Below are 15,071 nucleotides of genomic sequence, written 5' to 3' on the forward strand. Positions count from 1 at the left end.
TGTACCTATGAGAGACGATGAACTGATCGAACCTCTTGTACCACTATCTTGGAGATTGCTTCAGTCCTTAGAGAAACATTTTCAACCTATAGACAAAATCTTCCTTTCTTTGCACCTCAAAACCTTCTGGTTGTTTCATCAGAATTTCTTCCTCCAACTTTCCATGTAGAAAAGTTGTTTTCACATTAACTTGCTTTAGCTCCATGTCCATAGTTGCAACAAGAGCTTGTAAAACATGAATGTACGCGTGTCTGAATACTGAAGAGAAAATCTCATAGTTCACACCTTTCTTCTGACTGTAGCCTTTAGCTTCAAGACGTATTTTATTCTTGATGAATTTAGTGCTTGAAAACGCATATTTCTTCTTGAAGATCCATTTGCATCTAACAACTCTTCTGCCTTTAGGTAACTCAACCAAATCCCAAGTCTGATTTTTTTGAAGGGATTCCATTTCTTTATTCATAACCATCGTTCACTTATCAGCTTCAGAACAAGTAATTGCTTCATGATAGGTAGTTGGTTCGAATAAGTCAACTTCTTCTGCTACCTGGAGTGCATACAAGACAATATCATCAAAGCCATATATTTCAAGTGCTTTGATTTATCTTTGAGATTTCCTAAAAGCATTAGTCTTAGGCTTCCGTGTAAGGTTCTGACTCATTTGGTTAGACTCATCCACTTGTTTAGATTGATGTTGTTGGGGTTGCATTTGATGATTTTGTTCAGTATCATCAGGTGCTTCATAGTGCTCCTGATAACTAAAATATCTAATTGTAGGATTCTTAAACTCTACCTGCTTAGTGATATCAATTGTCTTGTTTGAATTTTCCACAAACTTAGAATGTAGTATAGAGAGCTCATCAAAAGTGACATTTATACTCAGAATGAGCTTTCCTTTTGACAAAGATCAGATTTTAAATCCTTTAACTCCATTTCCAAAGCCTATAAAGACACCATTCTTAACTCTGGGCACTAGCTTACCTTCATTTACGTGATAGTTTGCTGAACATCCAAACACTTTCAACATTGAGTAATTAGCTGGTTTGTTAGACCATATCTCAATAGGGGTCTTGAAATCTATGGTAATGGACTGGGATTGATTAACCAAGTAGCATGCTATGCTGATTACCTTAGTCCAAAAACTTCTATTCAACCTTGAATTTGATAACATGCATCTGGCCCTTTCCAATAAGGTTCTATTCATTCTTTCAACTACTCCACTTTGCTAAGGAGTATGTCAAACTATATGTTATCTAGCAATGCCTTCTTCCTTAAAGAATTCATTGAATTCTTCAAAATAGAATTTCAAGTCATCGTCAGTCCTCAAACATTTAGCTTTCTTTCATATTTGATTTTGCATAAGTGGCATCCAATGCTTAAAACATTTAAAGGCTTCAAATTTCTGCTTCATCGTGAATACCCATGCCATCCTTTAGTAATCATCAATGATAGAGAGGAATTACCTTGCTCCTCCCAGGGATGAAACTCTCAAAGGCCCCTGACAATTAGAATGGATGTAGTCCAATATGGCCTTTGTGGTGTGCACTGCCTTTGAGAATTTTGTCTTGTGTTGCTTTGAGTGCTCACAAAACTGAAGAGGTTCCACCTTATGGTTTCTATGTAGCCCTTGCTTACTCAGAATTTCTTGTCCCTTTTTCATTCATGTGACTAAAGCACATGTGCCACAGAGAAATATCATTGGACGTAGGACTTCCAACTTGTGAAACAATTGAGATTGAGCCTGTCAGAGTGGAACCTTGTAGGATATATAGATTTCCTTGCTCGGTTCCCTGTATTACAAAAGACTTGCTTTTCCCTTTGATTTGCATCACTTCATCTTCAACACAGCAGGTAAAACCTTTGGAATTTATGGCTTCCAAAGAGATTAAATTTTTCTTAAAATTTGGAACATGGCAAACATTGTTTAAGGTTCTAACAATTTCATCATGCATTATGATTTGTATAGAACCTGTCCAAACTGTCTTGCAAAGGGCATTATTCCCTATCAAAATATTATCACCAAATTTCTTTTCATAGTTCATGAACCAGTTTCTGTGTGGACACATATGATAAGAACAACCTAAATCTAATACCCATTAATTGTTCATAATGATGTTGTTGTTGATCAACAACTGAGAGTACCAAATCATCTTCTAATGAGAAATCACTTTGAACAATGGCTACAACAAATTCTTTCTTGAATTTCTTGGGGCAATCTTTTTTCCAACGGCAAGATTCCTTGCAGTAATTATAGATATCCTTAGGATCAACTTTGCCCTTATTGAATCCTTTGCCTTTCTTCTTTTTTTGGCTTTTATAGTATTGGTTACTTCTAATCCGAAGGTATAGGCTTCATCACCTTTTTCAAAAGCTTTGTGTCGAAGCTTTCTTGAATAGAGATTGGACTTGACTTCCTCATGTGTAATGCAATAATTTCCAACAGTTAGAGAATTCACAAAATTCTTATATGAGAAGGGGGGAAGACTAACATAATCATTGCAAGATCTACATCTTCAAATTTAACATTAATGTCATGGAGCTCCAATAAGATAGAGTTTAACTCACTCATGATATTTTAGAGTTGTACCTTTCTTCATACAGAGGTCAAACAAATTTCGTTTCAGCAACAATTTGTTGCATATTGATTTTGTCATGAAGAGTTTCTCCAACTTGAGCCATAATGCAACAATTTTCTCTTCAAAAACTTCATATAGAACTTCACTAGACAATGACAAAAGAATTAATGAATGCACATTTTCTTCTTGTTGCTCAAGAATGGACTTATCAATCTTCGTCAGTTCGTTAGAGAAAGGTTAGAGAAAGGTGCTCAAATCCCTTGATCTTTCAACAAGGCACGCATCTCGATGCGTTAGAGGTTGAAGTTGTTCTTCATTGTGAATTTTTGAATCTTGCAATCCATGTAAACAATCATGCATCGTGATGTATGAATACTCTAAAAAAAATTCTGAAACTTAAATTAAATTATTATTCTAAATTTTGTCCTAAAACTTTTGAATAATATATAATAAATATAAATTAAAATAACAACATCAAATTTTAGAACATAATAACATGTCATGTATTGGGCACGGTTATTACACTAGTTTATAGTATCACATTGGTTCAAGGATTATATTTCCCCATATTAAAATAAGGATAAATATTTATTTTGATCTCTAGAAGTATGAAATAATAACAAATTGATTACTAAAAGATGAAAAAAAAAAATTAGTCTCAAATGTTTAAAAAGTGTGACAGATTAGTCCTATGAATAATTTAATAACAAATTGATTCTTAAACTTTACAACTTAATGTCAAATTAGTCTTAAAAAATATAACTTATTGTTAAATTGATATTTGAATATTATAATTTAATGATAAAATTGTTTCACAAATTTAACATAAAAGATAAATTTGTCACATTTTTAGTATATTCGATGACTAAATTTGAATTTTTATCTTTTAAAAATAATTTATCACTACCTCTTACTTTCAGGAACCAAAATGGATATTTTATCCATAAAATAATTATTTTCTTTCTTCCAAACAAGCTTAAGTTTAAATTAAGTATATCTTTTGTTTTCTTGCCTTAAATTCCAATAATCCAGTCAAATATCGTTTGTATGGTATCTTTTGTTTGAAGCAACAAAACATGTGCGTTAAAAATATAGGGACTTAGTATATCTATTCTCCTTTTCTAAGTAAATAGGGAAGTCTATATTTCGAAAAACAAATTGAAAAGGTAAATGGATAAGCAAAGAAGGAGAGTAAATATAACAACTGTCAAAATATATGGTGATCGAATTTAACATTTAATCGGGCTTCATTTGATCCAATTTGATACAGATTCATTTATAGTAAATATACAACTTTACGAATTTCATATTCATAATTATAATTTTTTTAAAAATATTTCATTTTATTCATTTGTTTTAGGTAACAATTAATTAATTAATATTTATTTATCAACTTAAACTATAATTAACCTATTACAAATTAAATTTGTAATTGATCGACCTGCAACGGATTATCCAAATGGACTGGCTTATCCAATCGGTTCAAATTAAAAGGCTCATTGCCTCTTTGTTTTTGTTTTTTTTTTTTTGGAACCATTGCCCAATTCCTCTTAGAATCATCTTAAGTTTGTTTTGTTCAGATTCTAAGGATGTCTTGTGGCTGTAAGAGTGACATGTCAGCAATTTTTTCTTTTCTCGATTCTCACTTCTCAGTCAAAATTTCTTCCTCCTTACAATTTTCCAATAAACTGTATAAATAACATTATATTATTTTTCTATTCAAATTTAGCATCCTTTTAGGTGCAGCATTTTGCATTCAATAGTCCTTGTTTAATTTTTACTTTATAATAATAATAATAATAATAATTATTATTATTATTATTATTATTATTATTATTATTATTGTAGCAATATTTATGGCCGAGATTGTGTCCAGTATTTTACAACTTTAGCAACCGAAGTTCACACTGTTTGGAACCATCTTTTTTACTGGAATTGAATTTTTAGAATTATGGCTCAGTTATTGTCTCCAGTGTGCATGGAGGCTCTGAAAATCCACAATCCATCACTGAATCTTTGTTCAAGAAGCTCATGGCGGATGCTGGTGAAGGGTGCAAGTCCTTGCACCTTTGTGACACACAGTGGTTGGAAGAGAAGAGGGTGTGGCAGGGTCAGAGTTACTGCTGAAGATTCAGTTTCTCCCTCTGAGACTATTGCAGATGATTATTATGAAGTTCTTGGACTGGTGATGCATCAAACTTTCACTTCCTTCCCTTTCCTTTTAAGAAGTCTCTGTGAGAAGAAAAAAAACTAAAAGTCTTGAGCTTATTGTAATCATTAGCCATGATCTGAATTTTTTTTTTCATAAAGGGAAGTATAGTTTTTTTTACCCTTTAGTAAAGTTGGATGAGTTTTGCTAAATCTTATGTATGATAATGAGATATATTATATAGTGTGCATAATAATTAATATTTAGTTGGTCTGATTTACTAGCTTCCAGATGCCACACCAGAGCAGATCAAGAAGGCATACTACAATTGCATGAAATCTTGCCACCCGGACTTGAGTGGAAACGATCCTGAGACCACAAATTTCTGCATTTTCATCAATGAAGTCTACACGGTTGGTTCCATTTTGAATTTCTTAAATTTTAAGCTTTGGGGAAAATGTTGTTGAAGTTTTGTCCTGTGCTTTTATTGGGAATTGACTATTGCAGTGCAGGTGCTCAGCGATCCCGTCCAACGCAGGATTTATGATGAAATTCATGGCTATTCTTTAACTTCAATTAATCCTTTCCTGGATGATTCAAGCCCAAGGGATCATGCCTTTGTCGATGAATTCAGCTGCATAGGTAATTGCTCACTCATTCATTGTTACCTTAATTATTTTTATGAGCACATGATGTCTCCATCTCTTCTAAGAAAGAAGAATTATGGTTCTCACCAGTACTTCTTTCATAGAGAAACAATTTTTCAACAAGAAATTCTATTTGTACTCATGTTTTCTACAATTAGGAGTAGGAAGAGAAGAGATAAAATTAGTGATGTGAAAAAATTTGAGGATAGAATAATCCTTTTTTCAATCTTCCAGGATTCAGTCAAATCATGGAATATAGACAAACACTGACATCTAAATTTCTGTGGGTTAAGCACTTATAAGGAAATTGTTTGATTGACACCTATTAATACTTGCTTTACTCTTTTGTGTCTTAAGTGATGCTTCATTGTGGACACCAATTATACATCTAGAAAGTTTTGCATTTAGAAATTACAAAGCATGTTATATAACTATGCTGCAAATCCTTCTGCAGGCTGCAAAAATTGTGCCAATGTAGCTCCTGGTGTGTTTGCAATTGAGGAAGACTTTGGAAGAGCCAGAGCATACAACCAATCTGGGAACCCTGAATTAGTTCAACAGGCAATTGACAGTTGGCATGTCTATGTTTATCACTCTACTTTTTTTTAAGCAGCGTTTATCACTCTACTTACCTTTATTTAACTGTTATATCTACCACCATAGTTAATCTGATTATAATAGAAGTAAAATAAAACTTTCTTCATCTCTGACCATTACCGGGCTTTGCTTCTGAGAATATATTTAAGTTTTGTATCAATTTAAGATGTATTTCTGATGGTGATCTTGGCTTTCATACTATTTAGGGTGAAAAGAACATTTCTAAATGATTATAAGAAATTATAAATTGTTGGATGGTGATTAACATAATTGGACATGCCATAAAACTGCCATTATTGTTTTAAAACAATAAATTCCGTACGATTCCCCCCTTTTATTATATAAATTAAGACTTTAAGATTAAAATTTTCTCCCTAATGTGCTACATTGTATCGTATAACTATACTAACAACAAAACTCCATTGAACTTTAATAAATCAAGCTTCTATGGTATATAGTTTTCATTTTTAATTTCTAATTGCTGTAGATACTTGAGGTTTAGAACCTTTGGTATCACAATGATATCGCCTCTGAAGATACAAGACTAATGAAGATTACTAGACTAATGAAGATTACTAGAACTAATTTAACATTTTTTGTTTTGTTTTGAATTTTAGCCCTGTTAGCTGCATTCATTGGACATCTTCTGCACAATTATCATTACTTGACGATGAGATGCGCCGTGTAGAAAGAGTCAATGTAAGGCCCTAGTTTAGTTATAGCATATAAATCTTCCAGATATTTTTTTCTGCACAATATCTACCTTCCTAAGATAATTTCATCACTTGTTCAAAACAAGAAAAATCATCACTTTTTTATTGGTACATGCTTTTGAAGTTTTCAAATGAGTTTTTAAACAGTTTTCTTGATAGTTTAGTTTATAATCGAGCATGGCCTCAATGTTCTTCCATATTTATAGCCTCTGGGGTTCTACTTTTCCTTTACTTCAGTACATGAAGCTTTACTTTCCTAGTTAAGTTTTTTTAAAATGGAAAATAGATACGCAACTTTCATTTGGAGTCAATAAACCAATTAGTGATTTGGAGGGGGAAATTGCTGCCATAGGTGTTCCCCCTAACAATAGTAATTTGTTTTGTTACATACTCTAAATGCTATGACATTATCCCCAAATTGACTCTGGACACAAATGCTTCTGATCCTTTTGAGTGTTTTGTACTATTTATATATCTACTGATTCTTGTACGAGCAGGTTGCCCTAATGCTATCAGGAATGGGAACAGCATCAATTGATGTTTTCAGAATGGTAAGAATAATGAAATAAATACAAGATTATTTAACTGTTTACAGGTTTTGTTCTAATTTTTATTTATTTTTATCTAAATTTGATGGATATTTGTGGATTGATGGGGATTTCTTGGGTTGCAAATTGCAATAATCAACGTATGACCTGATTGAAAGACCATGAATTGGATATTTGTTCTGACTTTCAAAACAATGATTAAAAGGTCAACATAAGATGGATTGAGAAAGTATTTTCTTTTCAGAATATTTTAACCCGTAATAACATTTCATGTTTAACCTTGTAATCATAGATTTGATGATTCTTAAGTTTCAAGCAGATTAAGTGCCTCTAACATGATCTGCATGTATTATTGACAGGCAAGTTCCAGATGGGAAAAAAGGCAGTCAAAAGTCTTGGTTAGAACTCTTATTATATTCAATGCCTTCATTTTTTGCTTAATGTGTGAAGTGTCACTTATTTATATGCAATTAATCTCGTGATTGTGTTTATTTTTCTCTCTTCATTTTATTATTTTATTGTGTTGGCTCTGGATCATATTATATTTTTTTTTTAAAAAAAAAAATCATGGTAATTGAGAGAGAGTGGATGAGTTCTTAAGCAATTTGAATTTATAAAGTTCAAAGACAGGGTGCACAAGTTTCCTTTTCTTAAATATTTGACAGTTCTGATTTCACTGGTCTTTATTGTGCTGATATGATTCACTTTCTAATAGGTCACTGACTAATTACTCCAAGCTTAAATGCTAGTGATCAATGAGTGGTTCAGAAAATGTTTATCTAAATAGACTTTTGTTAATGTTGAATATCAATAAAGAATAATTAAGCATTCGAAATTTCCAATGATGCAATCCATAGTGGTACACACAAGTAGAGCGGTTTACTTCTGACTTGTTATTGTTTAAGATAAATAGGATGACTATGCAGATTAAGATGATGCAATAATTGCAAAACAGTTCAGAACTTGTACAAAATTCGTGATATTATATGTTGGCCCAATCTCTTAAATCTTAATCACAGACTAAGGAACAACAAAATCTTAAATTTTCTCATGTGAAATTCCAGTCATGCTTCAGTGTTCTAAAACATTTGATGCACATGATTAATTTGGTTTCAAGCACAATCAAATATTCACGAGCTTCTTGCAGGCAAAAGCAAAATTGAGAATGATGAGGGAAGAAGGTGCTGATAAGAAAAATTCATACTGGGACAATCTTTGGGGCAAACAGAAAGACTACCAAAGTTCAGGTAAGGGGGATGTGAAAGTACTAAAATATAAACTTCAAATTATTATTGGAAATTATAAAACTTTGTTTCCAAAAGTCTCAGTTTAAGTATTTTTAAGTGTTGTTCTCTTCTTTTAAGTACTTCTTGGTTATATGGGATTTATATTTGTAATTTCTGAAAGTTGAAGTATCTATTGAGAAACATTGTCCCTAGCAGCCATGTTGACCATATGCTGTGACAATTACTGTAGTGCAAGAATTACATTGATTATCCTAATTAATTAGTCTTTCAAATGGTAATTATGTTGCAGATGAGGAAGTTGAAGAAAGAGCAAAAAGAGCTGCTTCAGCAGCACGAAGATGGAGAGAATACTCAAGGAGGGGTGTTGATAAGCCTCCAACATTTAAACTTCCAGAGGCTAGCCTTGGCAAGGACAAGTGAACAAACAGAAATTCATTCACCTTCTATTGCATTTAGTCCCATGTAATTAATTCATTTATAGCCTCTTAAGTTAAACCATGATTGTATATGCAGCAACTCCTATTAAGGTAAATTTTTAGAAAATAGATTAATCATAGTAATACTTTGGAAAATATAAGAAAGATTGTTTATAATTATGGTTGCAGTGTGCTCGATCTATATCGACGCTTAATTCTTGCGGAAATTTCAAAGAACGAATACTTTGTTGATAAATTTAAGCACATCATTTTTTTTTTAAATAATAGCTTGGTCTTGAATCCTGGTAGCAGAATATTCTCTCACGTGTATCTTCTTTACACAAATAATTTCAAACGATTTTTCTCTTAAATTCTCTTTGTAAATTCAATAATGCAACCCATTAGACAAACATGGAATGCAAGATGTACTAGCAAAACATCAAAAATATGTGAGATCATGTATGATAAATCTTTTCTACAGCATATGAACAAGCTATTGAACTGTTTAAGATTACTTTTGACTTGGTCTTAACGGAAAAGGAAGAACCACCTGAATTTGTGCATGAAAAATCAATCATAATGCTCTATCATCAGAGCACCCAATATTCTAGCCCATAGCAATGCTTGAGAAAATATACTTAGTTCTCACAAAAAGACATTTATACTTGACTTGTATGTATACTTTCAAGAATAATTTAAAACCAACTTGGTTCATTGTTCTAACTTCAACTTTAATTGGAGATACTCTATCAGAATAAGTTGGCCGTAGCAGTTACGGTATTCATCCTTTAGGACAAGTCTTCGGTCAAAGTTTCATACCACATTCAATATTTTTCATTAATATTTCTTACTTAATTGTATATGTACCAAAAATATCGTACTAGTTGATGAAATACAATTATAAGCAAATCTGCTTTCGTTGTCTAAACGACAAATACAGACACTGATCAAGATTTTCAAATTAAATATCATTAATATAAATTGTCTATCACTTCACTTCCATTGTTCCACTGTTAATCGGTGATTTTCTCAATAACACTGCATAAGAAAAATTAAATTAATAACTTAAGGATGAAAAATTAATCATTAAAAGTATAAATAAAGAGGCAATAAATTGTAATCATAAATTTTTCATCAATAATTATCCTGGTAAATTGTATCATATCATACTCTACATTTCAGAAGAATTGAATCCAAAGACGAAATGGAAAAGTGTGAATTAAAAAGCTTATCTATTTTATAATTTTAGAAATTTTGCAAAAAATAGAAAAAAGTCAATTTGATCTGAAAATTGAGAAACATAATCATTAAAAAATTTGAATTCAATCTCTAACTTCTTTAAAGAATGCTTTTTCAGTATTGTCTGATGCAATCATCAGACCCCATTTGCCAGTGGAGTTGCATGAGTGGATGGAAAGTGGAGATGACTTCCTTTTTGTTTATCTTATTTAAAGTGCGATGACAATGGATCTTAAAATTTGCTAATAGAACATTATACTAAAAGTGGCTGCATCCACTCAAGTGTAAATAATTACTAGTGGTCCTGCTTATCTTCTTGTTTCCATCACTAAGGCCCAGCCATTCTTGTTTTTCACTAAACAATACTATTATTTATGCAATTTGGGTCGGTATGAACCTGTGTCAACCACATCATTAAAAACCTAATGTTCAACCCATTGAGTTGTTCAATTATCTAGAAAAGAGAAAACAAATAATTGAAGGAACATTAAGAGTGTCTCAATGCAGTTGGAAAAAAAAATCAAAATTCTTTTAAGGAAAATTTCTGATCCAAACAAGATGGCAAAATGGACCAAACCAAAAAATATCAAGGCATATCCCTCTGTCCAGATGTACCTTCTCTTCATATCACATGCTTCATTTCCAAACAAATTGATAAAAGTGCACATGGGGAAAATAGAGGAAAAAAGGGTACAAAAAATAACTTGGGAAATGTACATCTATGATTGTAGATAGAGTCAAACACATATACAACTAAGGACTTTCAAAGCAAAGGAACAAGATTGCACTCAGAAAATCCACCAGAAAAGGAAGCTCATTCGTTGTTATCTTACAATGGATGCAACTGTATGAGCCCAGAACCTAAGATTGTCCTTCATGTCTATCTCATTGCCTACAACTGGTACCCTCCAATTCAACAATGGATTCACAACCTTCCTTTGGTCTAAAACACCCCAAGCTTCAGACAAATAAGGCCTGCAAACCACAGTTTCATCAATGTTTTGTTCTGAGTTCCCTCTTGATGCATCCTCTTTTCCTAGCCTTTGCAACCCTGGTATCAAAGAAACCAACCTTGAGTCCTTGTCTTCCTCAGAAAACACAAAACCCAAATCCATAAACCCTTTTAGCTCCTTAAACTCAAGGTCTGACAGACTCCTTGTTGCTTTTCCTTTTCTGAATCTTCTTCTTCTTCTATGAGCATGACTCAGCTTTTTCTTAGTGGCTACTTCTTCCTCTTCATTTTCATGGTTTCCATTACCTTTTGCCAGTGGAAAATCTTCCACTTCCTTCCCAGAAAGAATTGGCCTCAGCCTCTGTGGTGTGAGGACAGAATTTGGTGATGGAAAATCAGAGAAAACACCTACACTTGAGCTCAAGTTTTGGTCACTAAGAGACCTCACTTGAAGTGTTGGAGCTCTCAGGAGCTTTGAATCTAAAGGAAACACTTCCTTCACATGGGACTCTGAAGCTGAATCCACTGCTGAATGAAAAGGTGGAGAGGTTTTGTTGGTGAAAATTGTTGTCTCAAACCAGTTGGCATCCAACAATCTCAAAACTTGTTCTGCATCCATTGCTTTGCCTAAAAATGAATGATGATGGCCTGCATAAAATATAAATGTTTGGGGGACATGAAGAAGAGGATCCAATAATCAACAATTAATGCTGAGCGGCATTGCTTGATTGCCCCTTACTCTAGGCATTTATAGCTCCCATTTTATTGCAATGTGCACTGCTGGATCTGTCCCCTTTCTCAAAGATTTTATTGGTTTAAAAACTATTTTCTAAAGTAATTTTATGTTATTTAAAAGAGTTTAATGATAATGAATTCTCGATGTAACAAGTTTTTATTGTTCATCAATTAGAAATTATTATTGATATGAATATGAATTTTAAGATAATTATTGTAAAATAATTATAAATTTATTATAAGTGATTTATAATTTTAGGGATGAGAGATCACATGTGTCTTTAACTTATTGGATTAGAAATTAATTTCTCTTACTTGTGTGAGTATTGTTGGCTAGTGTATCTTGCATATTGTAGGAATGAAACACATATTCTTTTGTTAAATAGATTCTTTCTACCAATGTAGATGTAGGAAGACGTTACACCACTCTATTAATCTTTTGTGTTATACACGATTTATGATTAAATAATATAAAACTATTTTACACTTAAATAAAAAAAATTTTGAATAAGTCATTTTCTCATTTAATAATTAATTTAAAAACTAAAAACAAAATTTTATAGATAGCAATATTTGTTAAAAAAACAATTTGTTTTCTGATAATAAAATATTTTCACAGCCAAAAATCATAAAATTATCATCTTTGAAGAAGTAAAGTAACAATTAAGAGGCACTAGATAACAATAATTAACAAGTTCTAATGTTAACTTATAGTTTTTTTATAATTTTTACACATTTTGGTTTAAAGAAATTAAAAATTAAAAATATATTTTAATTGAATATTTAATTACATAAAAACTAATATTGATTTGAATTATTAATACTGATTTGAATTTTAACAATAATAACATACCACTCACGTCATGCAAATAAATCATTTTAGCAATTTTATCATTTGAGTTTTTATTCATTTTATTTTTAGTAAAAATTAAAATAATTTGTTAGCATTTTAAATTTATATAAAATACTAAAATAATTTATTTTTAAATGAAATATTCAAAAATAAATTAACCTAATTTATATTTAATTAGTAAATGTAAATTTAATAATCTAACTATTATGTACTAATTTAAATGCAATATATAATAATTAAATCGAAATTAGTTTTAATAATTTTTATAATATATAAAGCTATTTCAAAAATTAAATTATCTTTTAACATTGTTAAACATTTTGTTTATTAATTTTAAAACATTGATATTTTTTAGTCCAATAATGACAAACTATTTTAAAATTTAGAACTTAAAATAAATAAATAAAAATGGAATGATGAATTTTTAAAGATAAATTAATCTAAATGCCCCCGAATTATTTGATAAAATTTAATTAGTCCCAAAACTATTTTTAATTAAATCCTTTAACTTGTATTTGTTATTTAATTAGGTCTCTTCCATAAACTATTTGATAATTTTTAATTAAGATCCAGAACTATTTTTCTTTTAATTATGTCCCTTAACTTGTACTTATTTTTTAATTGGATCCCTCTCTTAGACTTAATTAAAAATAAATACAAGATAACCTCAAGCCTTGAAGAGGTCAACCTTGTAGAGGTGGCATGAGTGATTGTCCTTGGGAAAGTCGTTCCAAAGTGTATGAAGGTACAAAATTCTCCATTTTCAGGCCAAACATGCAAATGAGATTAAAATTTGAGTCATTATTGAGATGAAGTTATCCAAAATCTTCGAAGTGGTCGTCGACCTTGTAGGCCTACAATTCAAGACATATCTTTCTTAGTAAAAATTTAAATCTTACATCGTGACTTTTTATATCTTATTGCACTAGACAATCCTCATTCCTCAAGTGTGAATATGAACTAGAAGTGAAAAGCTTTCTTCAATAATTAAGAATACTCATCCACGAAGTTCACGTGTTGCCGATGCATTTTACAAAGAGACAAACGATTCAACAGTCATTGCAATAAATGAGATAACACATAACCAATTACTCTGTTATTTTTATATCACGTGCATAACGTCACTTTTGATTTTTTAGGGCAAGTTTCCTAATTTTCATTTTACGTTAACATTAGTTTATTTAAAAACAAAATGAAATATCATATAACTTTTAATAATTTCTCATCTTCTACAAACGTTTAATAACTCGCTAAAAAATGTCATTTCTTTCTTCAAACCCCCTCATCCAAAAATTAAGTTATATCATATAACTTAATTTTGGTCAAGCATGTGACAAAATGAGTTAGTTCAATTGATTTAAAATCTCCGAATTAGAATATGTGTTTTATATGTGCATGATTTTACATTCTTCATTTAACTAGTAATTTTGTTTAGTGATTATCATTTTTTATAAAACATTTTAATTATGTGATGTAGAGCGAATAGTTTAGTAGTCTCTAGTATACTTATAGGATTGACGTAATAGTTTAAGATTATATTGTGTTTATATGTGAAGAACGATTTATTTAGTAGAATAATTTTTTTGATTTTTTTTTCTGTGTAAAATTTTATTGGATCAACAACAGTCATATACTGCAAATAAAATTAGTTTATGATATAGTAGATTAAAAAACACCTATAATCTCTAATTCGGAAAAAAAAAACATCTTCAAGATATCATAAAATCTTTAAAAACAATCTTCCGAATTAGCCTTTATTCCTTTACACACTACTTTTAATAAATGTACTACTATCGCTTCTATATTCTAATATAAGTTATTTATGTCACCATCCAATAAGAATAAATATGTTCACTGTATTAAAAAAAAGGGTGGGGGATAAATGTTGCATTTCCATAAGCTTTCATCAATTAAATTAAATAATTGAATATAAATAATTAATGTGTTGAAATAGAATCTCTTTTTCCTAATGAATGGGTTAAGAAAAAAAATTGAAGAATCAATTTTTAGATTTTTAAAAAAGAAGTTGTTTAATATGATGGTTGTTAAAGAAGAAGCTGCCAGCCCACATATCATACTTAATAGAAATGGGCCTGACCTGACAACTAAACAAGCAGCGCCCCAAGCTATGGGCGAAGGACAAGTTTAAGAAAAATAATTAAAAAAAAAAAAACAATAAGGAATAAAAGGGTGATGCATTTAGGACAAAAAAAAACTAACGACGGATTTCATTACATATTGACAATTTGTTTTCTAAAAGTATCGTAAGTTATATTCGATGTATGCTAGAATAATTTGTTTATGAATATTATTTTCTGTGAAATTCAAATTAAATGATAATTATGAATTTAATTATGATTCGTGCAGAATTATTTGATTTTAAGTAAGCTTCGTTTTAG

The 15,071-nt window shown here is 30.7% G+C and overlaps 2 protein-coding genes across 2 annotated transcripts; one reads left to right on the forward strand and one right to left on the reverse strand.

The window, feature by feature from the left end:
• Nucleotides 1-4,527: 4,527 nt before the first annotated feature.
• LOC114378630 (chaperone protein dnaJ C76, chloroplastic-like) lies at nucleotides 4,528-9,149 on the forward strand. Its single transcript, XM_028337277.1, has 9 exons — nucleotides 4,528-4,761; nucleotides 5,010-5,138; nucleotides 5,238-5,367; nucleotides 5,827-5,947; nucleotides 6,587-6,668; nucleotides 7,180-7,233; nucleotides 7,590-7,628; nucleotides 8,378-8,477; nucleotides 8,767-9,149. Exons 1-9 carry the CDS (start codon nucleotides 4,528-4,530, stop codon nucleotides 8,895-8,897), a joined length of 1,020 nt encoding a protein of 339 aa, XP_028193078.1. The 3' UTR covers nucleotides 8,898-9,149.
• Nucleotides 9,150-10,639: 1,490 nt separating this feature from the next.
• Nucleotides 10,640-11,843, reverse strand: LOC114379248. The gene has a single exon (XM_028337874.1). The coding sequence runs from the start codon at nucleotides 11,701-11,703 to the stop codon at nucleotides 10,957-10,959; it is 747 nt and encodes a 248-aa protein (XP_028193675.1). The 5' UTR covers nucleotides 11,704-11,843; the 3' UTR covers nucleotides 10,640-10,956.
• Between the last annotated feature and the right edge of the window lie 3,228 nt (nucleotides 11,844-15,071).

This window comes from Glycine soja, chromosome 12 (genome assembly GCF_004193775.1).
Source record: "Glycine soja cultivar W05 chromosome 12, ASM419377v2, whole genome shotgun sequence".
NCBI lineage: Eukaryota > Viridiplantae > Streptophyta > Magnoliopsida > Fabales > Fabaceae > Glycine > Glycine soja.